Source organism: Watersipora subatra, chromosome 1, assembly GCF_963576615.1.
Source record: "Watersipora subatra chromosome 1, tzWatSuba1.1, whole genome shotgun sequence".
Classification (NCBI taxonomy): domain Eukaryota; kingdom Metazoa; phylum Bryozoa; class Gymnolaemata; order Cheilostomatida; family Watersiporidae; genus Watersipora; species Watersipora subatra.
Window position 1 is genome coordinate 70,179,831 of NC_088708.1, and position 27,985 is coordinate 70,207,815.

The following is a 27,985-nucleotide window of genomic DNA, read 5'->3' on the forward strand; positions in this document are numbered from 1 at the left end:
AATCTAAAAAAATCAGTAACTGTTAATAACTTAACGACTGTTAAAATATGAGCATTCAATTATATGTGTTACTTTTAGTATCATAAGTTTGATGAAGTCATCACTGGTATGAAGTAATTATTTTAATTGCTTGGCTTGTATCCTGCTCACTATAGAGAGGCGCTAGCTAAAGATCCTGTTACTCATTGGCCTCATTGCGCTTCTGATGTCCATTTTAGTTACTAGTTTTTTTGCTGTCGAAGATAGCTGCTGACAAATCAACTGTCAAATCAAATTGGAATTTTATCTTTGACCACAATGTGACCGATTGTCTCCAATTAAAGTTCAGCAAGCAGCAACTGATGCACTTTAGATGGGTTTAGAATCACAGTTCAGCTTGAAGCATTTGTTTAAAAAAAAATAGCCTTTTCATGTTATGTTATAGCACGACTAACGCGTCAGGTGAATGGAGAGTTCAACTTCCCATGCAATAGCCTCACTAGTAACCTTTGACAAATATGGTAAGCCATTTCAAAACAGCTCCTTACAATCTTTCAACAAGTTTACGAGGTGCTACTCATCTGATAGTAACCATTTCCTAGTGACAATTTAGACTACAGAATACCTAAGCAATCTTGTTCGCGATTTTTAATAAAGGTCACTAAAGCCTAAGCAAAACATGATCACAGTGACATACTAGCGATATGAATATTGACCTATTTTCACGCCCTAAATTAATCTCTCTGTTGTTACCATAAATTGCTTCTATTAGCCTGCTGTGTAATTTTTGATTGTTACCATTGTATTAAAACCTAACAACCATCCATACTTACGTCAAATGAAAATCTATTTTGTGACAGATCGTAATGCAGCATTGATAGTACCTAAATGTATGTATTTTATTTGTGACCTTTTTCCGCTTGCAAGGAAATACTAGGCTATTGTGTTTATCTGCCTGGGTCATACATAGTATGAAGAACTTTATTAGCTAAGTATATAATATTCACAAAAAATACTAATAAATACGAGGGTTCAATTTGATTGCAAACAGCAAAGTAACAGCTGACCATTCTCTTTTGCAGTAACTCATAGCAATAGTGGGTGAGGCTATGCGGACAAACGACTTAGACTGGGCAGGTAAAAAGTGACATTATGTTGCTCCTTGGTTGGCAAAACTTAGTATTTCCAAGAAAATTCTTGTCAGTAAAGATGAGGTTAATTTTTAAAAAATGCGCGGCCAACTACAACAAACATCTACTCATCTTATTTGACAAGAAAATGAAGCGTAGCATCGCGAATGTAAAATAACTGTGAAATAGGTATGCATAAACATTTGTCTGAGCCGTGGTTTTTTGAATACAGCAATGGCAAGCTGAGATCGACAAAAATAGATTTTATGTACAATATTTCTACCCCAAAGGTAATGCAAGCAAACCAACAATAAAATAATGGATTGACCATGAGTAAAACGAGAGAGTGCGTGTTTGAGTGCCTAGCAAACCTAACTTACTCTACGTACACGTTAGATTAGAACAATAAATGCCTGAGTATAAATTTACATATCTTCAAGTAGTATATAATAAATCATTTATGTACAGCGTGACACTGAACTCCTGCAAATAAATATACACTACTAATCAAATGTCATAGAAATAGAACAAGTAGAGTTGTGTCCTCTCCGATATGTACAGATGACAATTCCAAAATGACTGACGAATGGTTTCAATGCATTTTATTTAGCTTCAGTAATTTGCCTAATCTTTGCTTGGCTGTGGCCCCAGGAAATCGCCGTTGTTTTGGTTTCACTACAAAATGAAGAATGATATCAGTTAAGCCAACCAACAGCATTTACTTACACAAGGGACTATTAGACAATGAGCCACAGAGACTGACTATCCAGTTTATGGACTGACTACTTGCAGTATGCTCATATTTCACATTAACTTTAGTCATTGAGCATGATGAACAACTCTTCCACCAGCACATATATTACTGGTTTACCAATTTGATGAGTGTGCTGTCTAATCTGGACTTACGACCACCTCTATATAATAATTTTCCAACACGAAATGTTAAATTTGAAGAAATCTTTGTCTCAACGTAGAATGTAATTTCAACATCTGATGTCTGAAATTTCTCAAAACATTTTCATAAGTGAATGTACGGAAGTTAATAGAAAGTTTAGTTAATGCCAATCAGAGTAGGTTATGCCAAATACGTCTATCACTCTACCACTGAGCCTTACGCATCCATTAGTCTCTCTACGCTAACTAACAATAGAAAATGTGTTTAACACGCTGATTTTTCACCATCTCCATACGAGATATTTTTTGCCATATGAAATCAACAAAAATTTTCTCTCAAAATTCAAATTTGGCAGTTGGTGTGCTGATTACGTCGGAATAACAAATATGGCGATATGCTATTGACCGAAATCCTCCCAACAAATGAACGAGTTACGATGCTCCACCTTGCTCAGTTCAGCGTTATTAGTTATTGTGAAAACATAACAGGAAACAGATATGTGATAAAACTTTAGCGATGAAAAGGTTGAAATTCAGTAAAATAGTGAAAAATACATACTAAAACTTGAAGCAGCTTCAAGTATGTATTTAGTGAGCTAAATTCATTTAAGTTAAATTCTGTTAAGTTGAATTTATGTTACACGTCTGCCACGAAAGTTAAAACTTCCTACGATACGCACTACATGCACTAGAGTTACTGCAAGGAGCTATAATTAATAAGGTTAACATATTACTTTGTTACTAGTTTTTGATACGTACAGCATGTACCGTACTTGTTGGACTATAAACCGCACCCCTATGTAAGCCGCATCTGCTTTATTTTCCAAAAAAACGATAATAAAACAATACATAGGCCGCACCTTTGTATAGGCTGCAAAACTCAGGACTGTGCTTTTTAACACGGCAGCAACTTTGCTGTTTAAAACGGAACAGTGTCGTTAGGCACTGTCCCGTTTTAAACAGCAAAGTTGCTGCCGGTTCAAAAGCGTCGGTTAATACATTAGGCATACGTTAGGCATGGTTTCGTTTTTTCTTTCACCGCTAGAGGCGCACTAACCTGAGATTCCAGTTAATTCAACCTAGTGGTGAAAGAAAAAGCCACAGAATAGCCGCACCCTTATATAAGCCGCATGGCTCAAAGCATCAGAAAAAAGTAGCGGCTAATAGTCCGAAAAGTACAGTATATAAAATTTTTATGGTTTTTACTAAGGTGTGTTTGCATTAGATAATTATTATAGATTTCTATACTCCTCTATACGAATTTTTTGCCTTATGATGTCAATGCTGAAACAAATCAAAATCGTATGGCGATGGCCCACTGTAAAACCATAGTTTTCTCACTATAAGTATTTACTTCAAGTCAAAATACAATGCTCCCAACGTGTGACAATTTCGATATACAAAGCCAATATTAAAAAGGACTAGGTTCAAGGTTTGACTGTACTGAATACCTGGGTCTTTCAAAGGACGGAGAGGTAAGTGGTAGCCATGGTCAGACGTAGAGGGCATACTCATGACAAGGCTACCGGTGAAGGAACCATCAGTGGTATCAGGTTTAAGCCCTCGGCTAGAGGGGGTTGTTTTCTTTGCAAGGCTGCGCTTGGTTTTCTAAATAATGAAAAAATAAATGGATACAAGGATAGACTAAGGTTTAACGAGCAGCCAAAAAGTGTTCAAAAAAGAGTAGATTGATGCTAAAATATGACAAACATCAGTTTCTGTTTGAGTTTGCTACAGTTATATGTATCACAGTTATAATGGTCAACTTGCCATGTTCTACCGTACAGGATGAATTTATTCGCGGAGTTATATTTCGCGAAAATTGTCTTTTAATGCATATTCGCGGATGAATTTATTCGCGGCTAAAAACTGCCACTCTCTAGGAAAAGTTAACTCTATTACGTCTAGCAATAGAGTTAACCTTACGCATGCGCGGCTACGCGCATTGCGCGTTTTGTTTTCTATTTAGCTTACAACTACGGGTGGATCAGGCTAAGCTATAAATTCTTTGTTGCGTTCAGAGGTTTTCACGAATATTCATAGATTTGGAGGCCTTTGATGAACCAACAATTTGTGGTAAGTAATGAGTTTTTTCTCAAAACCATTTACTTAATTAGTTGAATTTTACTTTGGTTCTTCGGTATAACGCAATATTTATTTTTCCATCCTTACCGCTTCATTATTTGTTTTAGTGTGAGAGAGATATTTTTCATCATACACGCGAGCACATTGACTGCAAGGGTGGTATATGTCATTCTTAAAAGATCACCAATTATTCAGGGAAGTCTGGAAATTGAGGTAGAAGTGACTGCAGCTACTTACGAAGAGAATATATCTGTTTAAAAAAGGAACAAAAACGCCTTTACGAGCACGAATCTTTGGCTAACCGGCAGAACTGTGCAATAGTAAGCCACGAGGAGAGTTCTGATGATAACTTCCTTACCAGCTATGTAGTAGCGAGAGAATCGCCTTTAACATCTACTCAAGACAGTGACAGCGATATAGAGCTGCTATTACCACAATAACTAATCAGAGAGCACCATTACACACTAGTATTCACTTATCAAGAGTATCAGTTTAATTTTATTGCTCTAGACAACCGCCATATAGACTAAACTGTTTATATTTACTCCATTCATTGTTTGTAAAATTGCATTTGTTTTTGAAACATTGTATTTGTACACTCAAGTTTGTAATAAATTATAATATATCTATACATGAAATAAAATATATAATTTAATCATGTTTGCTGCAGCGATATCAAGGACTTGTTGTCGATGAAGGGGTTGACTGGTTGCTTTTCTGCCTGGTTGCTTTTCTGCCTGGTTGCTTTGCTTCTAGGTTGACTGGTTGCTTCTCTGCCAATATTTCGGCCACGGTGAATATCACTACTTGTCTCTAGTTTTCGTAATCGGAGTAGGTTGTTTCATTCTCAATCTGCAGCAAACACAAAAAAGAAAAAAATATTAATAAGTGTTAAGAAAGTACAAAAACAATACCTGAAGTATTTAATGAAAGCGATCGGTTTTTAAACAAACGAATTAACTAATGCAGTTGATTATAGAAAAAACATATCTGCACTGCAAAACAAATACATACCATAATGTCCAGATCATAATCGTCTTCAACTTCGGTAATAGAGATTGATGGAGTTGATTTCAATGTAAAAAGACTGGGAGAGATTTTTTGCGATGACGAAGCCATGCCGAATAACTTGTGAAAACCTTGAATAATTTTGTAAAGAAATGTGATGCATTTGCAATGGTGTTAGCTCAAAGCCCAGGCAATGATTTTAAGAATGTTTTGAAACTCAACTACGTTTAGTATTTATATTAAAAACCAACCTAGCGGCTAGTTTTTAATTTGATGCAGTAGTTATTCTCCCTTGTGATTAAAAATAGAACTAATTATTCACGGAATTTTATAATTCGCGGAGTTGTCTGTTCGCGAAATCGCGAATTTTTATGACCAACGAATATTTTCATCCTGTACGGTATATGAATGGTGGCTTTTTACCTAAATATGACAACAGTATGCTAAAAAAAGCATCTCCGAGCGCATGCAAAGATAAAAGCGACCCTATAAAATAACACAGCAATAAATCAGAAACATATTGTAAGCTCATGTAGAAGGTTAGACTGCTATCGGTATAGCAGGCTAGCTGGATATAGGACAGAGATAGGAATTGCATCTCTCCACAAAGTAACTGTGTTTCCATCTTTTCACTCGGCATAACGAGCCAACTAAAAGTATTGTTTTACAAAATATTAAAACATGAAATTTAAGAAGACCCAAGGCATACCAGCAGATAGTCACAACAAATAGCTTTTTGCTAAACTCTTATTTTAACTTGACTCGTTGAATAAGCAACAATGGCAGTATAGAGCTATCAAAAGCCAAGAGATACATCTATGAAAAACAATCAAATCGGAGAATGTGAACGAACGCTGATGGCTTGAGACCTGGGAAAAATGAAAGAGAAACTAACTTACTGTCTGTAAGTGTATTAACTTACTGCATCTGTAAATGTATTAACTTACTCCGTCGGTCAGTCTATTAACTATACCAGGATATTTGGTGACTAGTTTCTGGTAGTGTGGCAACAATATGAAGTACCAGCAGTGATGAATTGATTAAGCCTTGTTGATGAAAGTGTAGATTCAATGTAAGTAAAAATTGAGACAACTCACCTGCAGTGGTGTGTCACCATTTGGTTTGTCATTAAGATACTCTCTGGTCATATCCAGCTCTGCTTTAACTGATGCTTTCACTGCATGGTCTCGAGAAGGCCTCTTCTCTCGGGTTGCCACGCTTGCCCGGCTTTTCGGTATCCATGCATGATCTCCGTATGAGCCCTTCTTCTTCTTGGGGGACCTTGAAACCTTTGAATCCTCGTAATCAGAGTCTGCCAGCGCAGGGTAAACTGCAAATACATGTACGTTAATAAAAATATGAGTGCTTTTCTACTGTTCATGGCAAACCTTTAATATGCAATATATAAACACTTCATTCGCCAATGACACTCTTGGAGAGCCAAGAACTTTTGGTAGCAACATGTCCAGGAGTTGCCCGCTGGAACTGGTTGCTAGAATCGATCACTAGAGCCACTGACTAAACCAGTCACTGGAGTTGCTCTGAGAGACGGTTGCCGAGTCTCTCCCCAGGGTTGGTTACTTAGTGACTGAGTCGGTCACTTAGCGACTGAGTCGGTCACTTAGCGACCGAGTCGGTCACTTTGCGACTGAGTCGGCCACTTAGCGACTGAGTCGGCCACTTAGCGACTGAGTCGGCCACTTAGCGACTGAGTCGGTTCCTTAGCGACTGAGTCGGTTACTTAGCGACTGAGTCAGTTACTTAGCGACTGAGTCGGCCACTTAGCGACTGAGTCAATTACTTAGCGACTGCGTCGGTTACTTAGCGACTGAGTCGGTCACTTACTGACTGACTCAGTGACTGAGTCGGTCACTTAGCGACTGAGTCGGTTCCTTAGCGACTGAGTCGGTTACTTAGCGACTGAGTCGGTTACTTAGCGACTGAGTCGGTCACTTACTGACTGACTCAGTGACTGAGTCGGTCACTTAGCGACTGAGTCGGTTCCTTAGCGACTGAGTCGGTTACTTAGCGACTGAGTCGGTTACTTAGCGACTGAGTCGGTTACTTAGCGGCTGAGTCGGCCACTTAGCGGCTGAGTCGATTACTTAGCGACTGCGTCGGTTACTTACTGACTGACTCCGTGACTGAGTCGGTCACTTAGCGACTGAGTCGGTCACTTAGCGACTGAGTCGGTTACTTAGCGACTGAGTCGGTCACTTACTGACTGACTCAGTAACTGATTTGTTCACTGAGTCAGTCACCAAAGACGAAAGTTGACTTGAGGTAATCAAAGAAAAAAATGAATAAACTTTGAAATAAGTAAAAAGATGAGACAGCAATAAAATACTACGCAGGGCAGGCTAACCGTATGTATCATCAGTGTAGCAAGATTTAAGTCTCTTTTCCATTGCATCATCATCTGATTCTGCAGTGGATTCAGCGGCTGACTCCAGGTTAGAAAAAGGAATACTGACTCGAGACCCTCTATTTTTATCAGACCAGGTGAGATTTGCAACCACAGCTGTAGAAAGCTTCGTGCCCTGACGCTCCTTGCGAGGGACACCGGATACAGAGCTGCTTATTGTTGCATCCCTAAAAAATGAGTGAAAACATCCAGCGTAAGACATCTACTTATAATGAACAGCTAGCTATCGCCAGATGTTTAGAAAACTGAATAAGAGAGAGAATTTACACTGTTAGCTTCCTAACAAACTAACAAATGCAGTGGTTATGATTTCTTGAGCAATAATTTTGAATACAGTGTTCTAAAGTACTAGACTCAATGAAGAATTGAGACCTTGCTTGATTTTCTATCTTTGTAAAGGCTAATAGTTTAACTAATGGTTAAACTATTGGAACTACAATCGAACTAAGGACTAAATCTTAAGAATTAATAAAGCCAACTGATGGTTTTAAGAGAAATCTTCCTGCAAACTGTTTCTGAATTAGTAAAAAGAAACTTGCAGCAAAACTTTCCTCACAAACCATTACTTTTTAATTTTAGTTCCTTTTAAAAATTGCTGTTGCTATAACTACTGCGCGTTGCATAAACAAAAGCTCGCTGTTGCTACGGTGCCGTACCACATGATGACAAAAGCTCGCTGTTGCTATGGTGCCGTACTACATGATGACGAAAGACATTATTTTTACAGTAACCCGCATCTTGTTGTCAATTCTGGCAATGAAGGGGTGTGCTCATATATGAACGAAATGCTAAATGAAAGTGAACTCATTTTAGCACCAAGTTTTATTTCTTAAAAACAGTATCTGGCAGATTAGAAAATAGTACTCAGACCGTACCGGTCAATAACGGAGCTGCGTGTTGCTGATGTTATCTTGATAAGATTCTCGAGGCCTTGAGACAAAGTTGGCTGAGATTGGTCAGAAGTTTTTGATTTCTTAGGAGATCTGTTGTCACTGCTCAATAACTCCTCCGAAGCGCTAGTCAAGTCGTCTATGTTCCTTCCTCCCACTGTAAAGCATCGGATTACAAGAATTCACAACTGTTTTCATATAGCTATTGCAGCAATGTCTTATGTTTTACTAGCGCACGAAAAAAATTACCACATGCTCCAACTGGCGCAGTGTGGCAGTGCTTACGGCTCACCAGTACATACGGCTCACCAGTACATACGGCTTACCAGCACATACGACTCACCAGTACATACGACTCACCAGTACATACGACTCACCAGCGCATACGACTCACCAGTACATACAACTCACCAGTACATACGACTCACCAGTACATACGATTCACCTGTACATAAGAATGAGCAGAGAAGAATTCATATGCGCCCAACTTTCCACTTACATGAGAATCTGTACTTTTTAATAGACTCAGTTGGTTTGTCTGGCTGATCATCGACCACCACATTGTCCTCTGTTTCTGATTGGCTATCCTCTACTTGTTTAGACACTTCAGCTGGTTCAGATTTTATAGATGCTTGCGTCCTGTTCAGTTTGAATTTCAGTCCTGTCTCAAGCAAAGAAGACACTCTATTAAAAGTGTATGTGTGCGTTTAAGGATAGCAGACAGGAACATGATGGAGAATAGTGCTTCAAAGTCTGGCCATGGCTTCAGCGACGTAATGTATCACCGACGTGTAGTCACTTGTTGGGACTACACACACACCGGCGCCACAACTACACGATCTGTTGCGTTGACAAATATATTGACCGATAGGAATTGGCGGCAGTCGTGTGAAGGTCATCAAATCCTTGCGGCATTTCCCATTACACCAATTTAAGTATAGTCATGTTTATTATTTATTATGGACCTTCAAAGATTTGTGATAACAACCTTTGTCCCATTATTTTATTCCCATATTTAGGCTGAAAACCCTATCCATCAAAGATGAATTTACCATTTTTCGCAGATTTTATCAGAAAGTATCGTTGTTTTCTATGATTTGCGGTTACTTTTGATGTTTGAGGTGATCTGATTGCCAGGATGTTTCAAGATTAAAATCGACAAAACTTGATCTTGATTAAAACACTCAGAAGGAAAAGGCGTTCAAAATGACATCACGAGTTGTTATCGTTGCGATTAGTTTATCTCGGCTATTGCGTTCAAGTTGAAGAGTTACGAGTCTCTATATTGTCGGTCTCTGCAATATTAGACATCATGCACTTTCCATCGATCTGAGCATTTTAATCGCGATCAAATTTTATAGATTTTAATCTTGGCACATCCTGGCAATCAGATCACCTCAAACATCAAAAACAATCGCAAATGATAGAAAAATACCGATACTTTCTAATGAAATCTTTAAGAAATTTTGTAAGTTCATCTGTAATGATGAAAATGGCAAAGTAGAAAAATATTGTAAGTTTATGACAGAGATTAAACTATAGAAAAAATATGTTAACATACTTAATTATCAAAATAATTGTCTGAAATGTTTTAAGAACAGGTGTAGGATGTGATAGGAGTTGTGACAGAAGCTGTGATATAGCTGCCGCACATAGGAATAATTTTTCCCATATACAAATAGTTGTTTGTCTGAAGCACTTTTATCATTGCCATTCAAAAGCTAATCATCGATGCAACTAGCTTAATTTGGAAATAAAATTGAATCGAGATCATCATAATAAACTACATCAGCCAATCACAATTGCTTGGATTTTATCTCTAATGACAGACTAATACAATCATTCCAAAACAACATATCGACAATGCGTTGGTTACGTGAACAACATATTTCGTCGGTATGCGTAGCCAACTTTGAGACTAACAGACAGGAAGATGACCGACAAACTGTGCAGTCGACAGTTAATACTTCCTCAATGCCAAGCAGCTACACAAAGCTCTAAGTCTTGTAGTATGTCTACATTTTACACTCAACTAGCATAGAATGGTTTCAGCATAAAATTCAATTAATTCAATTTATCTACTTTATCTACCTTTGTTATTACTTTGATAGTGGAAATTTACAAAATCAGCTGAATCTTTCTTCTCGCTAGTAAGTGCAGTCTAGATTTGGTTGTAACAACTTCTTTCTTCTAAAACTTTCTTCATTCTCATAAAGACTATGGAGTATGAGAAAAAGTTTGTTTCTCATACTTCATAGTTTGTTATATTCATACTGCATCACATGATGCTAAGCGAACATATCCTCTCGCACACACCACACAGGCTATCTAATATACAATACCTAATAAGGCTGCTCTATCATTGTTGAGAGAGAAGTCTGCTGCCGACTTCCTACTTGTTGACGATGGAGAAGTCTCCGTAGCGCTTTCTTTCCTCAACTCTTTCTGCTCAGGAAGATTATCGACCATGGCCTTTTCAATCGCTTCCTCCTGTTCATATATTCAGCTGAATATAGTTTTGCCCATTTGAAAAATATGTTTAATGGGATAGATTATTGCGAGATATCAAATTCTAAGCAAAAAATATAATAAAGACAAAGCAATGCGCGTGGCCAAGATATTTAACTTACGCGAGCAGCGCTATCTATGCTTGACCGCGAGTGCTTCTTTCTAGCCCGCACCTTCAGAGGGGCTTGTCTCTTTTTTATCTTTGTGAAATCCTTTGCCAGGCCAGGACCATTTGTCTGTCGATGAGCTCTTGTTGGTGCTACTTTTGCCTGTCAATTATCATGGTACTAGAGAAAGGCATCATAGATATACATACTACTGTATGTGTACATGTACATATTCACACGAAATGGTGGTCTGTTAAAAACTTCTAAAACTGCAGGATTTTGTTTAAAACTCATACGCAAGCTGACCCCAAGCACCATGGTGTGTTGTATTGATAAGGAATGAACTGATAAGGCTCATTATCAAAGCCTGGTTGAAATTCTTTAACATTTACTAAGGATACAACAAAACCGCAAACTATTTAATGAGAGCACAAAAGTGAAAACAGCCACATTGATGGCCAATCAACTGCAGTGGCCACAATCTTGATGACCAATCAGTCGCAGTGGTCACAATCTTGATGACCAATCAATCGCAGTGGTCACAATCTTGATGACCAATCAATTGCAGTGATCACAATCTTGATGACCAATCAATCACAGTGGTCACAATCTTGATGACCAACCAATCACAGTGATCACAATCTTGATGACCAATCAATTACAGTGGTCACACGTTTGATGACCAACCAATCAGTGGTCACAATCTTTATGACCAATCAATCGCAGTGGTCACAATCTTGATGACCAATCAATCACAGTGGTCACAATCTTGATGACCAATCGATCGCAGTGGTCACAATCTTTATGGCCAATCAATCGCAGTGATCACAATCTTGATGACCAATCAATCGCAGTGGTCACAATCTTTATGGCCAATCAATCGCAGTGGTCACAATCTTGATGACCAATCAATCACAGTGATCACAATCTTGATGACCAATCAATTACAGTGGTCACACTTTTGATGACCAACCAATCAGTGGTCACAATCTTTATGACCAATCAATCGCAGTGGTCACAATCAGGTAATTGAAAATCAACCATAATGGCTATGCAATATTAAACACAATATGGTTAGTTAGACATAATTATGTTTTACTTTGTTTAAAATATAATTAGGATTACTATTAAAATGGAACACTAGTTTGTCAGAAATAACTGTATTTAAGGCAGTATTAATATTTATAGCTCCATGTATGAATGGATTTAAGTATTGGTGACGTTACCTGATCAGATATCTATACCTAAGCTCACACAAACAGATGGACATGACACAACTTACTTAATCACGCAATATCACTACTTGTTTGATAATTTTTTTAATTTTATTAGAAACTGATATAAAATCTAAATGACAATTAAACTAAAAATATATTATTATTGCTAATCTTGAGTAGGCCATCACTAGCATTGTTCAAGCTTGTAACAGTAACAGATTTTTGGAGGTTATATAATCTCCTCCCGACAGCTTATAATGCATCAAGTACAGTGGATGCGCCGAAAATGTAAATAATCCATTCCAGGAACATTTACGTGAGAGGGAATTTACGTTATAAGAACAGTAAAATACATGTAAATTCCAAGATCTTTCCGAACTCACCCCTTTGGTCATGCAAAAAGAAAAAACTTGAGTTAACTCTTCTAATTTGTAAGCTATACCGTAATTGCAGCATTATTGGTTTGCATCGACAACTTTTCTCCATTTTCTGATCAATCTTACTGGTTTTATAGACCATGGTGACGGTAACTTTTACAATAAGTTGATAGGGAGCGCACATCTTCGACGTTCATTTACAACGATTTGCTTATTTTTTCTAAACAGCAAAATCTATTCTGCAAAGTAAAACTAATAGCAAATATTTTCTTCATCTACAATAAGGCAAAACAACAAAATATTTTTACTATAAAAAGTGGTACTACCTGTTCATCGACTATCTGTACCCAGGGGTCAAGGTTAGGATAAAAGAGAACTTTCGAAGATGCTCCAACTCGTCACATTCATATTGGTAGACTGGTGTCGTAACACATACACCAATCGATCGCCTTTGTATTTATGAACAAATGCGCAGCAGTCATTCTCTGTTTTGTTGAAATATATGACGACTTATCACGACGAACTAGAATGTCGCAAAATTTGTATATATAATGGATATAACTTTATAAACGCGTTGTTTTTTCTCGCGAGTACGGCGAGATGGAGTAACATTCGAATCGAATTTGAGAATTCGCCCGACTTACGTTATATGGAATTTTTTTGCAGTAAGAAGAAAAAACCTCACATAAGTTTTTTAAGTTCTCTGGAATTTACGTTATAGAAGGTAAACGCCATAGAAGGTATACGTTATAGGAGGTATACGTTATAGGAGCGTCTACTGTATTGTGCAAACTCGCAAAACACTCATTGTAATGCAAAATATAACATACAGACCACAAAGACTAGTCAATATTCCCAATATTTTATATGCTGCTGTGAGCTGGAGTTTCTAAGAAATACGCTTGAAACACTTAAGGCTTCTGTCAATTTCTGACAGCTAAAATTTTGAGAAATGACACTGAAACTCTGTTAGTAAGACAATTCTAAACCGTAGTAGACATACTGTAATCTGAGAGATGAGGAAAGCAAACTCCTTTAGTAGTTTAGTGTATGAAATCCCTTCTGGTATATATTCCTTGTGACGTTTCACCATCTATAAATAAAATATTAGCAATTCATTTCTCAGTGTTGTCCCAGCGTCAACTCTCTGGTCAAACGACAGCATATGAGATAGCTTAAGTATTCTCCTATTCACCCCAGCAGCATAGCAATGGGTCTTAACAATTGCCTGCAACTATGCACATCAGTATATGTTTGACAACCCCAATTAAGCGCTTAACACGGATGGCTTAGCAGTTTCAGAACCCGGAATGCTTCTATATCTTTAATATCATAAACATGCAATTTCCGCATATTAGAGATATATAATTTTTATGTTTGACTCCGCATGTCATAATTAATTTGTGAAGAACAATCTGCCTAGAAAGACAATTATCATCATATCGGAAAATAGTCTGAAGTTAATCACTGTAACAAATCATCTAACAAGCGAAACCCTTCAGAAGTTGTAAAGCATTTGTTTGTGGTTTTATTAGATATCAGTTGGTAGTAGTTTTATTAGATATCAGATGATAGTCCTTTTATTAGATATCTGATGGTAGTCGTTTTATTAGATATCAGTTGGTAGTCCTTTTATTAGATATCAGACGGTTGTAGTTTTATTAGATATCAGATGGTAGTCCTTTTATTAGATATCAGTTGGTAGTCCTTTTATTAGATATCAGTTGGTAGTCCTTTTATTAGATACCAGATGGTAGTCATTTTATGAGATATCAGATGGTAGTCCTTTTATTAGATATCAGATGGTAGTCATTTTATTAGATATCAGATGGTAGTCATTTTATTAGATATCAGATGGTAGTCGTTTTATTAGATATCAGATGGTAGTCATTTTATTAGATATCAGATGGCAGTGCTTTTATTAGATATCAGTTGGTAGTGCTTTTATTAGATATCAGTTGGTAGTCCTTTTATTAGATATCAGATGGTTGTAGTTTTATTAGATATCAGTTGGTAGTAGTTTTATTAGATATCAGTTGGTAGTCGTTTTATTAGATATCAGATGGTAGTAGTTTTATTAGATATCAGATGGTAGTCCTTTTATGAGATATCAGTTGGTAGTCCTTTTATTAGATATCAGATGGTAGTCATTTTATTAGATATCAGTTGGTAGTCCTTTTATGAGATATCAGTTGGTAGTCCTTTTATTAGATATCAGATGGTAGTAGTTTTATTAGATATCAGATGGTAGTCCTTTTATGAGATATCAGTTGGTAGTAGTTTTATTAGATATCAGATGGTAGTCCTTTTATGAGATATCAGTTGGTAGTCCTTTTATTAGATATCAGATGGTAGTCCTTTTATTAGATATCAGTTGGTAGTCCTTTTATTAGATATCAGATGGTAGTCCTTTTATTAGATATCAGTTGGTAGTCCTTTTATTAGATATCAGATGGTAGTAGTTTTATTAGATATCAGATGGTAGTCCTTTTATGAGATATCAGTTGGTAGTCCTTTTATTAGATATCAGTTGGTAGTCCTTTTATGAGATATCAGTTGGTAGTCCTTTTATTAGATATCAGATGGTAGTAGTTTTATTAGATATCAGATGGTAGTCCTTTTATTAGATATCAGATGGTAGTAGTTTTATTAGATATCAGATGGTAGTCCTTTTATGAGATATCAGTTGGTAGTCCTTTTATTAGATATCAGATGGTAGTCATTTTATTAGATATCAGATGGTAGTCCTTTTATTAGATATCAGTTGGTAGTCCTTTTATTAGATATCAGATGGTAGTAGTTTTATTAGATATCAGATGGTAGTCCTTTTATGAGATATCAGTTGGTAGTCCTTTTATTAGATATCAGATGGTAGTCATTTTATTAGATATCAGTTGGTAGTCCTTTTATGAGATATCAGTTGGTAGTCAATTTATTAGATATCAGATGGTAGTCATTTCATTAGATATCAGTTGGTAGTCCTTTTATGAGATATCAGTTGGTAGTCCTTTTATGAGATATCAGTTGGTAGTCCTTTTATTAGATATCAGATGGTAGTCATTTTATTAGATATCAGTTGGTAGTCCTTTTATGAGATATCAGTTGGTAGTCAATTTATTAGATATCAGATGGTAGTCATTTCATTAGATATCAGTTGGTAGTCCTTTTATTAGATATCAGATGGTAGTCCTTTTATTAGATATCAGTTGGTAGTCGTTTTATTAGATATCAGATGGTAGTCATTTTATTAGATATCAGATGGTAGTCCTTTTATTAGATATCAGATGGTAGTAGTTTTATTAGATATCAGATGGTAGTCCTTTTATGAGATATCAGTTGGTAGTCCTTTTATTAGATATCAGATGGTAGTCGTTTTATTAGATATCAGTTGGTAGTCCTTTGATTAGATATCAGATGGTAGTCCTTTTATTAGATATCAGTTGGTAGTCATTTTATGAGATATCCGTTGGTAGTAGTTTTATTAGATATCAGATGGTTGTAGTTTTATTAGATATCAGATGGTAGTCCTTTTATTAGATATCAGATGGTAGTAGTTTTATTAGATATCAGATGGTAGTCCTTTTATGAGATATCAGTTGGTAGTCCTTTTATTAGATATCAGATGGTAGTCGTTTTATTAGATATCAGTTGGTAGTCCTTTTATTAGATATCAGATGGTAGTCATTTTATTAGATATCAGTTGGTAGTCATTTTATGAGATATCAGATGTAGTGATTTTATTAGATATTAGATGGTAGGCGTTTGATCATACATCCATTTGATAGTGGTTTTAAAAGCGCAAAACTGCCTATGCTTGGTGCAGGTCTGGTTAAATCGATCATTCCTAGACTATTATTGTCAAGTCACACATGCAAGCCTAAAAAAGTCTTAACTCTTCCACCGATTGGAAGTTTTCATATATCTTTATGAAGCGCCCCACACCTGCCAACTACAGGAGAAAGCCAAGCAAAAAGACATGAACAGAAATTCTGCTGAGCAAATGCGCCAGAGGCCCTCAACCTACAGATGCAGCTGATATGAATACAGGTTACTGCCAGTCTGCATACAGCTTTCATTCATATCTATAACAGTGCATGCCAACGCTACACAGACGGTTCCCTACTTACGAACATTCGAGTTACGAACAACGGTTGTACGTATCAACGTACCGTTGTTCGTAACTCGAATAACTTTCGAGTTATTTGTTTGAACTTTGTTTGAACTTTACATACGTATTGTAAAGGGATTTGCCGGCCTTTACTTGGCACGATCTATACTAATAAATAAAGAGAAGAGGGTGCATGTAGTTTTATTCAGCTTTTACTTAGCGAAGGAAATTTCACTAGCCGAGGAGCGTACGGCAATCTGCTCTGCTCAACTAAATGAGCGCACTCTTTTATATACAATAATATCAACCGTTCCGGCTAACGGCAAACGGTAAGAACACCGGCTAACAAGGTGAATAAATAGGACCGCTAGTGCATTGGTATGACAACAATATAAGTGACGATAAGTGATAGCGTTATGACAGTATATCAGATATAACAATAGCATAACGAGTGAAACAACGATATAATAAACGGACAACACATACAAAAAAAAGACAACAACGATAAGTGATAGCATAACGATTAAAACAACAATATAATAAAAAGGACAAGACATACAATAAATAAGAAATGCAGTGTCATGACCCGGCGTCCACCAAAGTATTATCTCCATTTTGTTAAATTTTTTTTCAGTACAAACCAATACAGGCTACTTATACAAGCCTTAAACATACTTATATAAACCTTCAATATACTTATACAGGCCTTGAACATATATTATAATACAAAATATAGCACTGAAGCAACTTACGAACAAATTCACCTTATGAACAATTGTTCGAAACGTAACTCGTTCGTAGGTTGGGAACCATCTGTACAGTGTAAAACAAGGAAAGCCACCTTACAGCCCTCAGAGCGGTGAATGATAAAGCCTTCTAATACCAAACACAAAGAGCGAAGGTAACAGGTTCGCATGCTACAGCAGACCTACCATGGTACTGGAAATGCGCTGCAACATCCAGACGTATTGAAACTAGACCATTCATTGCTACTTGTGTTCCGACCTACATGGCACAAGAAGTGCGCATCAAGGAGACTATCAGATGTCTATAATATATAAATCAGCCATAGGAGACCAACTTTTCTACCAACCTGGTCTTTTTCCTTCATCCAGCTGCTAAGCTTGTCCTTGAGTGCCCTGCATCCTTCCAGTACATATTTACACGGGTTCTTTCCTCCATCCAAAGCCTCTGAAAATGCACATAAGCTACTGTCTCTGGCCCTTTCAGACCTGTTCAAGCCCTGCAGATCGCTCGCAATCCGAGAGCAGTATCCACGTCTTTACATTATTTGTTCTCTTTTACCTATGAGCTAACTTTATTAATTAGATAAAGCAAAGAAAAAACAAATAGAGAGGGAGCGTGTGAGTGAGATCAGAGTAAGCACGTGTGAGAGAGAGGGAGAAAAATGATAGGAGGGGGGAGGACAGATAGAAAGAGACAGTAAGCGAGAGAGAGAGTGAGAGAGACAAGGAGAGAGAAAACAAAGAGAAAGGTTGTGAGAAAAAGAGAGGGGGGATGAGAGTGAGAGAGACAACTTACCTTGCAGAGTATAAGAGAGATTCTTGGCTGCATACCAGTTGAGGGTTTCCATATTGGGAAAAGAGAACTTCTCCGGAGTGCCCAGTCGCCGCTCTATTTCATAAACACTGAAAAAGACTCTTTCTAAAGACAATGATTCCGAGCCTGCTGGCTCAACCAATTAGAAAGATGTAAACTGAATAACTATAACCAAATTTAATGAAAGCAGCCATGACTATGTATATAATAGAAGTAATGGCTAGCCACTCACTCAAGTTGCAGTCCTATGTTATAGCTGTGAACAAAGTTTCCTCCAAACACAAGACTGTCTTCAGGGGTGTAGACACTATGTATCCAGCCAGTAGGGATAAACAGCGTGTATCCCGGCTTGACATGCACCTAATTATGCATGCAGAAAAAAAGCATAAACTTGCTAGAACAGATGGGAGAACAATAACAATGATCTGAGCGATCTGATTTGACTATGAGATAACTGTCATTTGACCGGAAGATAGCCGTCATTTGACTAAGAGAGAACTGTCATTTTACTAAGAGATAACTGTCAGTTGACTAATGGATAACTGTTAGTCGACTGAGACATCACTGCCTTTCTACTGAGAGATAGCTGCCATTTGACAGAGAGATAACTGTCATTTGACAGAAAGATAACTAACAACTAACAGGAAGCGATCACTATATAAGACAAGAAGAGATAGCTACTATCTAACAAGAAATGACAACTGCAAGTGGTTGGTACAGGTAAATGTTATCTGCAAATGTTATCTGTAAATGTCACTGCCGAGTATAAATTTCCAGTGAATGATGAATTATGTTGAATGAATGAAGTAAAATGAGTCACCTCATAGCAGGCCTTGACCTGATCTCCAAAGAAGATATTGTTCTGATCTGAGGAAGATGACCAAGTCTCATAAAGAGCTAGGTTGGTGTCTGTCGGTTCTATTAAATAGAACACCTTCATTCCCTGACAATAAAAATCTCCCAATAAAGCTTCAATACACAACGGCTAGTCCAGTAAACTCACCGCAGAAGCTAAACAAACTCGAAGTTGGAGAAGTTGAAAGCATGTGTCACGCAACCAGTTTGAGAATATTTGTTGTGAAACCTTGAAAACGCAAGCTTCAATCTCAGCCTGTTGATTTATCAGTTGTACTAATATTCTATGACTACTGCCAACAACCGGGGCGGTGCATGCACTCTGATAGTTTACACTCTAAGTGAACCATAAACATTCTCACAGCTAACTGCCCTACCATATCCACCATCCTTAGAACGCGACCAATTTAGCCAACTAAATTCAAGTCTACTGATGCCACAGGAACCAAAATATTTTTAAAACTAATCATGTATCTAATTCATGTAACAAATATTGGCTAAAAGATACCATAGCATGGATTCCTAAACACTGTAGCATTCTGCTGAGCTAGTTATTGAAAATATACATTATACTGCTTTCAAGCTAGAGAGATCAAAGGAAGTGTTTGTGAGCGGAATGATAGCTAACCACTTACACCAGCGTTTCAAATCTAGTCTTGGTTACTAAAGAGTGTGCTAACAGACCTCATTAAATACTGACCTACAGAAACGAGGAAATGACAGCACTACTTACAAACCCACAGAGTCAAATCTACTGAGAAGCAACAAAAGATTTGTGAGAATTTTTATCTAGGTATGTGAAGTAATTTACAACATGCATCATCCAAAAGTTCTTGAAATGATGTTGTGAAAAAAAACCTGGTAAAAATCAAAAATAAAATACATAAATTAAGTTAGTTTAAAACTACAATTGGTATCCAGTATAATCTGCACTATGTATTTACTATTTACACGTAGATCACTAAATGTCTACGAAGATGTTGACACTGGCACTTATAAACAGGTCAAGTACTTATCGAATAGATAGCGCGGTTACCTTAATAACATGGTACCAGACTGAGGTTCCTCCAAAGTCTATGTGAAAATCTGTGTAGCTGTCCTTCACACTCATCAGGCAGTACTTCTGTACCTCAGGTTTGATGAATGTTCGAACATCACCAGTGCTCTCAGGCCAATAATTAGACACCCAACTCAACTCGGTGACAATCCGAGGAGGGGTGACCAACTCTGACAGTCTGTAAATCACGTCTTACCGAGTATGACTAATTATCAAGTATGGTTTCAGCTCGACAGCGCCACCAGGTCAAGAAAAATTTCTGCCGATGTAATTTTACAGCCCAGTTTCGCTCTATTGCACAGTACATAAAACACTAGTGTTCCACATTAAACACTAATGCAATCATATATAACACTAGCACTAGATTGAAAACAACTGCCAAAGTGCTTGTGGAACTAAATATAAATCCAGCACCGATAACTTATATCCATACTAGTAGCAGTGACAGCACAAATCAGCACTGGTAAATGTTTTATATTAAATAGGAATGCCCGTACTTGGTATTGGAGAACTCGAGACTGATCACGTTGAGTATACGATCCTTACGGGGATTATTATAGTACTCAACAAACTCCCTCATCAGCATCTTCATATCCGACTGCTTGGCGACGTCTATCACATCTATTTCCCTCATTGATCCTGCGTATCATGATAATGGTATAAGCAATAACTTGCCAAGTGAGAGATTATTGGAGTCATGCTCTCTCATCTTAAGGATCACTGCAACTAGCAGTGAGTGATGATGCGCTTCACCAGCCAGAAACATTTTTCAAATGACTTACATACCAAACAAACTTTGAAATTAAATAAAGAGAATTACATTGAAACGAAACCGCTTCAAAACAATGTGTTAGAGTCAGTTATATAGCGTGAGAATTGTTTCTATTTCGTTATATTCGTGATACTCTATAAAAAACAGCCCTAACCAATAAATCCTTTTCCTTGCTAAATCTTTTTTAGAACTAAAGAAAACATGTGCAGCGATGTTTGCTTAGCAACTGTATTAGCATTGTGAATTCTAAATTAAGGTTGCATGTATATTGAGTAACAAACTATTTTCAGATGGTTTTCACATGCAAATCATGCTACATGTAGTTCCATTCATACATAATTCAAAGCATAGAGATGAAAGCGACTATAAAATACAGCAAAAACAACAAAAGTAAGGTGTTTGATGATAGTATTCTATGGCTAATGTGAAAAGCATCTGACCAAATATTGGGTAGATAAGTCTCAAACATGATCTTGAGGTGCCAATGCGTAGCAGATGCCAAAGCGACTTTGACAGATATACAGCGCAGTATTAACTCACATCACATATAGTCAAACGTAGCGCAATGTTCAATACACACCTACAGCAAGCTCCACATCATCTACTGTGTAGCTAGAAGGAGGAACTTTAATGTCGAGTCCTGCAGAATCCTTTACCAGTATTGGATTTGTAAAACCATTCTGTTCTATATAATCCTTGTCGAGCATGTATCCCTTTATTTTCCGCACAATCTTTGAGTTACTAAATGGAGAACCAACAGCTGTACACAATAATAACTTCAAACGAATTAGTTAATTTATGGCTATGATTTCAAAGATGATTGAGATTCAGCGCAATCATGTGCTTTTCATTAGGATAGTGAGGGTGTGCAACTCCTTAAAACTCACCTCGGAAACTGTCTCTGCCTAAGCGACTTTGCAAAGCCGATTGAGCCACATTTCTACAAAATGGTAAACTTACTTCTAGCTCAGGTGGCAAGGCTTATCAAGTTTTTGTAAGAAACAAAACAGGAGCAAATGAAATAAAGGAAAGACGAAGGGTGGAAATTAGCGGTGATAATGGGTGTGCGAGTCAACTCACCAACACAGACTTGCATCACTCAATCAGCTCAGATTTCATAAATTGCGCTGACCACTTTATCAATCAATATCATTTTTCCTAATGACACTTATCAAAAGCCCACTATCTTCCGTGTTGTTTAATTAACTATACAACAAGGCATTCAAAGAGAATGCAACTACAACATCCTTATATTTACACAATACGAAGTAAGTCTGCAACGACAAAAGGGAATGTCAACTCACCACATCATGAAGGTCATCCAAGCTGTCTGAGTATTGAGCAAGTCGCCGTTTTTTTGCCCGCCTCCGTTTTACTACCAGAGAAAGTGCAACAGCTAATGGTTTAACGAATGGGTGTGCAACAGGTGTTAATATAACAAGAAGGATTGCAACAAATTCTAGAATTCATGCTTTTTATGACAGCAATAGTATCTACAAATGCATTTATAAGAGCTCACATTTTAGGGGGCCGTGTGTGAGCTGACATGATGGACAATGGTAAGTGTCAATATCGACAGCCTGTCGCTCCTCAATGTCGACACAGCTGCAATAGAAGCATTTCTAGCATCACCATTCTACATGTATAATAACATTATTGCTGTGAGTTTATGAAGCTCGGTTAAAATAAGACTTAATCATCTGAAAAGAGTCAAGTACTACTTGCCATTGTTAGTCATTGTATTTGCTACAATACTACAAATACCTGTTCATGTCTATCATTAGCTAAGTTAAGTATACAAGCCTTTGCATGGTAAAAATATGCTGGGCTACAATATTTTTAGAACTGGTTCAAAATTACAGCTAGGCTCACATTTTAAAGGTTGACTTGCAACAAAATTCACATTACAGTTATTTGGTATCAAAAGCTTTACCATGTCTTACTCTGTTTTGTTGTAGGTGCCAGATATGTGGAAATGTGATTAAAAGCTCTTAAAAGCTCAAAAATGAACAGTTCATCGCAGCCATCACAAAAACGCCATAGGTTGGAATCCACTACAGTAAACCCTCGCTACTTCATGGCTCACCTTTCGCAGTTTTAGTAAGTCAATCAAGATAACTTCAATTTACTTTCTTATTATATAGGAAATAGGAAAATAAATACAATATATTTATGAAGTAGCTCAAGTGTTCTGGTGTCAAAACTCTGGCTCACACATGTACTTTGAAACATTAGTTTGTAATTCACGAATATTTGTGTGACGGGGAGGGGGCGTTTGGGGATGCTGGTTTGCCTTTACCACGAAAAGTGAGGTATTACTGTACTTCACAAACAAGGTATAGGCAGATGCTAATGGCAAACATATTAGCAGCTAATGATAGTACAAAAGCAACAGCTAACTTTTTTCAGAATTAAACTTGTCAAAAGAATCCAACATGTTTTCTCTGTGCAAATCTTACAAAATATTAATGACAGTAATTACTTTGAGCTCTGCTTACTTTGTGTGTTTTGGAAACTATCGATCAGTCTTTTTTCCAATGAACTTTGGATATTACTTTTTTTCTGGAACAAAAAGTAATATAAAAAAAACTTTAAAAGTCAGTGCAAGCTTGTAAAAAATGTCTATAAACATTTGAAAAGTCCATTTTAGCATATAAGTACTCCGACGGCACATCATTTGAGCGGCAGTTTGTCAAAACAAAACCAATAACTGCTTTTGATAAAAATTTTACTTGTAAGTTACATTTAAAAAACTAGCATTCTTCTTGAAACAACCCTGGAACTTTATCAAACAAGTTTCATGAAATTGGAGACACTAAAGGTGAAAACACACTAGGCGATATTTAGAGCGATATCGCGCTGCGTGGCGTTAATCTGCGCTAGAATTCACCCAGCGTGCTCATGCAGAGCGATAACGTTAGACTTTCTCCACACAACTTTATCGCTAGCAAGATGCATTTCGATTGGTTGGATTTTACCAAAATGCAATTTTATGGCGGTTAATTATTTCTTATCGATGTTCACCAACGTACAGCAGCGACAATTTGCTATTTTGTTAATATTGAAACATCTTCAGAACTAACACTGACTTGTTCATAAATTTAATAATAGCACTCCCAGTCCTGTGCACCATAACAAACAAAAATTACAAAAAATTTAAGTTGAAAACCAACATTTGGAGTCTATCCTTGCGCAGGTTGACCATCTTGAGAATGGTAAATATTTAATATATGAAGTATAAAAAACTACTACAAAATAAAATATGTATAAAAATAGTAAAAAATATTACAGTTAAAAATGCAATAATAGTTTTTTTCTTATGTCTTCTTGTAGTGTAGGCAGTGTACAATCCGTGAAAGTGAGATAGGTTTAATAACAAACGCGTAAGTTGTTTACGTTGTCGCCTAGACGGCGCCGTATTGACTGACCTAAATTTATTAACAACTCCGAAGAAACTAATGATATGGAATTTTATTGGCAGTTTGTGGGCGTGCCCATTATATCGGTTGCTAGTGAATCGCTCAAGTGTGTTTACGCACACGTAAGCGATATCTCTGCCCTCCTCATGACGCTCGCGATAAAATCGCCTAGTGTGTTTGGACCTTTATTTTTTCATATAAAGCAGAACTTTGGAGAAGAATAATCTTTGTGTTAGTGTGTAATAACAAAGAAAAACGAAAATTTGATTCCTATGTTGGTTTTTCAGTTGCAACTAAAACTTGTTTACTAGAGCTAAAAGGCAGTTTGAATGTTATATCTCTATGTTATATAATTTTATCGATCTAACTTATTTGCATTTTTACGAACTAATAACATAAAAGAAAAGTGGTCATTTAATGGAAGCGGATTAAATATTGCTACGGCTTTCTTGTCGCACATCAAACTTGGTCATAGCGGTAACAATAACAATACAGTTAGTTGTGTTTTACTAGATGATAGCTGAGGTGATAGTGATACTTAATCACTGATAAATTTTAAATGCATTTTTAGTTATTATTAAACCATAACTGCCACGAACAACTTTTATCGTATTTACTAGGTAAATCAAACACGCTGATTCCGATTTTGTAATCAAAATAAAAATTAGGCCACTAACTTTCAGAGTAATAAAGGATTTTTTATAGCGTTTTAATATCGGTCTTGAAAACAACATGATCGGCATAACAAGCTCCACCCAAAAATACGTGACGTGACCTAGCTTTTTAGGAGCAGAAGTTACGTAGGGATGTTTAGACCGATTTAGAATAATAGAGATGGGCGTTTTTAAATCCATTAATATCTAAATTCAGCCTTAAAAATAGTATCAGTCTTTTCTGAAAGGTAAATAAGCTATTTAGCATTGCATATTTAAAAGGCGCGATAACAACGCTAGCTTGTGATAAAACCGCGCTTTTTGAGCTCATTTTTCTCGGCGTCCAGCCCATTTAAACGTCATGTAACAAGCTGCGAGCAATTTTAAATAGTTAATATCCCTTTCATAAAAAACTGAAACTATTTTACAGGCAGGATTTAGATAATAATGGGTTTTAAGACACCCATCTCTATTATTCTAAATTGGACTAAACATTCCTAACTTCCGTTTCTGAAAAGCTAGGTTTCGTCACATATTTATGGGCGGAGCTTGTAATGCCGATTGTGTTGTTTTCGAAACGGATATTGAAACGCTTTAAAAAAGCCTAAATGACTTTGAGGTTAGTGGACTAATCTTTATTTTGAGTACAAAATCGGAATCAGCGTGTCTGATTTACTTAGCAAACACGATACAAGTTGTTTGTGACAGTTATGGTTTAAAGGTTGACTTGCAAAAAATGTACATTACAGTTATTTGGTATCAAAAAGTTCACTATGTCTCACACTGCTGTGTTGTATGTTCAACATATGTGGAAATGTGATTACAAGCTGTTAAAAGCTCAAAAACGAACAGTTAAACGCAGCCATCATAAAAATGCCATAGTTTGGAATCCCTTTCAAAACGGCTTAAATGTGACGTAGCTGAACATTATGTGCTTCTGTTTACACTTTCATGCAACCTCATTTGTTGAAATATTTCCACAAATAAACTTCACGCTTTCAATACGACCATGTCTATTGTCCTTACGCGTCTACTTCATCATCATTGTAATGTTGTGACTTTGAGCACTGATATCTCAAAACCTAGCCTAAAGATCAATTTAATGTTTTAACCTTAGCTCAAGGGGATTCATATCATCCTCTGATAAACATGAGGAGCCTGTTGGTCACCTGTGATGGTCGAAAAATGCTGCAGAAATCGTTCGCGCCCTCGGGCGGGAAATATGGATCACATGATCAGATTATGACTACATGATTAGACCAAGCTGGAGCGAAACTGTAAAGTAGCGAGCATCTATATTTGATAAGGGCTTTCCGGTAGAACCCGAAGTGTTTGTCATAAAACAATGCTACGAGGCGTGTTATATTGAGCCTTTTATTTCACGTGATAACATCTTGTGTCGAAACAATAACCACGTTGAGTTGAATACGTCATCAAAAGAAGGGATTTCAACCAACAGTCGATTTTTTAACTGTTTGCTTTTGAGCTTTTAAGAGCTTGTAATCACATAAAAAAACTTCAGCTATAAAGTGAAGGTCATATGTCTGTCATTTATGCAAGTTGCAGACGAAACTGACCGGGTTTTGAGCCACTGCCATTATACCTGACCAATTGTAATGATATAACAAGGATATAGGTAAGGATATTTAAAAGTTGACTTGCAACAAAATTCACATTACAGTTATTTGGTATCAAGATTCACCATGTCTTACTCTGCTGTGTTGTAGGTGCAAAATATGTGGAAATGTGATTAAAAGCTCACATTTCCACATATTTCCACATCACATTTCCACATATTTTGAACCTACAACACAGCAGAGTAAGACATGGCGAATCTTTTGATACCAAATAACTGTAATGTAAATTCTGTTGCAAGTCAACCTTTAAAGGTACGATGTATTTTTGCCACTTTGATAAAGTAGGCCTACTTGCGAAGGTTCAATACGTTTTTTAGCTCAGTGGCAGTATATCCAAATATGCGACCGATCACCTGACAACGAAAGTGTCAATCCAAGGTCGAACATAAAGCTGAATCTACACCTACTATAGCATGGCTTATAAATTTTTTAACAAAAACAAAAGCTGACTTTAAAATTCAAAAGCCCAAAATCTAAAAACCATAAAGGAGCCAAGGAAAATGTGAAGTCTTTTAATTTTGATGCAGTTTCTAGATTTTCACCCTACAAGTATTATAAGTGGGTATATGTTCTGGCCATGCTGAGTGTCATTTTCAAAAACATTGACATTCATTCTACAAACCTTTTAACAATTTTCATAAACGTTTATTCCAGTAATTCATTTGGCCTCAAATGCTACCTTCAATAAACTAGTATAGCTTTAATCCAAACATTAGGATACATACTAGGCGGCACAAAATTACTTGCAATACATTTTGTTTTATGCAAAAACTGATGGATGAATATATTTGTCACGATTTATAGAAGCAAACGTGGGTGTGATGAATTTCTTAATTGTTTGAAAAAAATTTTAACACCTGATACACAAAACCTGCTGCCTAAAACAACACTTGATCACAAAAAGATCAAATCGCAATAATAAATATCGCTAATTGTTGCATAACTGAGACCCAGCATCACAGATTAATAACGCAAACGGAAATAGACTGCTGCAATGCACATATGTTTTATGCCATCAATTTTCTTTCAATTTCAGTATCAGTTTTATTGTTCATCAGTAACAAAACCTCGCAATAATACGCATCTACATTTGGATTAAAAATGTCGCAGACTCCTAAACAAAACGATATGGTTTAAAAAATGCTCAAACAACTCCAAACGAAAAGCTATCAATATTGCTAATAGATGATAACATACTTTCCATGAAACCAATCTTTGCAAATGTCACACTCTATCATAAATATTGTGTCATCATACGGCTTTTTACAAAGACAATATACAGGCTCATCTTCGCCTTCAGACAT

General features: G+C 36.7%; 1 protein-coding gene across 1 annotated transcript; it reads right to left on the minus strand.

The window, feature by feature from the left end:
- Window positions 1–944: 944 nt before the first annotated feature.
- On the minus strand, window positions 945–27,985 carry LOC137400904 (histone lysine demethylase PHF8-like). The gene is made up of 20 exons (XM_068087248.1): window positions 27,879–27,985; window positions 22,492–22,577; window positions 22,277–22,347; window positions 21,860–21,912; window positions 21,553–21,713; window positions 20,698–20,839; window positions 20,189–20,378; window positions 19,109–19,231; window positions 18,521–18,648; window positions 18,271–18,377; window positions 17,822–17,919; window positions 13,624–13,713; window positions 11,042–11,188; window positions 10,754–10,901; window positions 8,911–9,072; window positions 8,397–8,568; window positions 7,462–7,688; window positions 6,194–6,426; window positions 3,455–3,611; window positions 945–1,784 (listed from the first exon to the last, which is right to left on the minus strand). The coding sequence occupies exons 1-20, from the start codon at window positions 27,983–27,985 to the stop codon at window positions 1,702–1,704; spliced, it is 2,685 nt and encodes an 894-aa protein (XP_067943349.1). The 3' UTR covers window positions 945–1,701.

Bases quoted from the DNA above. Each gene is read 5' to 3' on its own strand.
- LOC137400904 (XM_068087248.1), bottom strand. From the start codon at position 27,985: ATGTCTGAAGGCGAAGATGAGCCTGTATATTGTCTTTGTAAAAAGCCG. The intron at 22,348-22,491 runs GTGAGCTCTTAT...TTTCTCTGGTAG, and splicing joins CACACACGGCCCCCTAAAAT to TAAAACGGAGGCGGGCAAAA. The intron at 7,689-8,396 runs GTACGGTCTGAG...CTCATTTTTTAG, and splicing joins CGCAGCTCCGTTATTGACCG to GGATGCAACAATAAGCAGCT.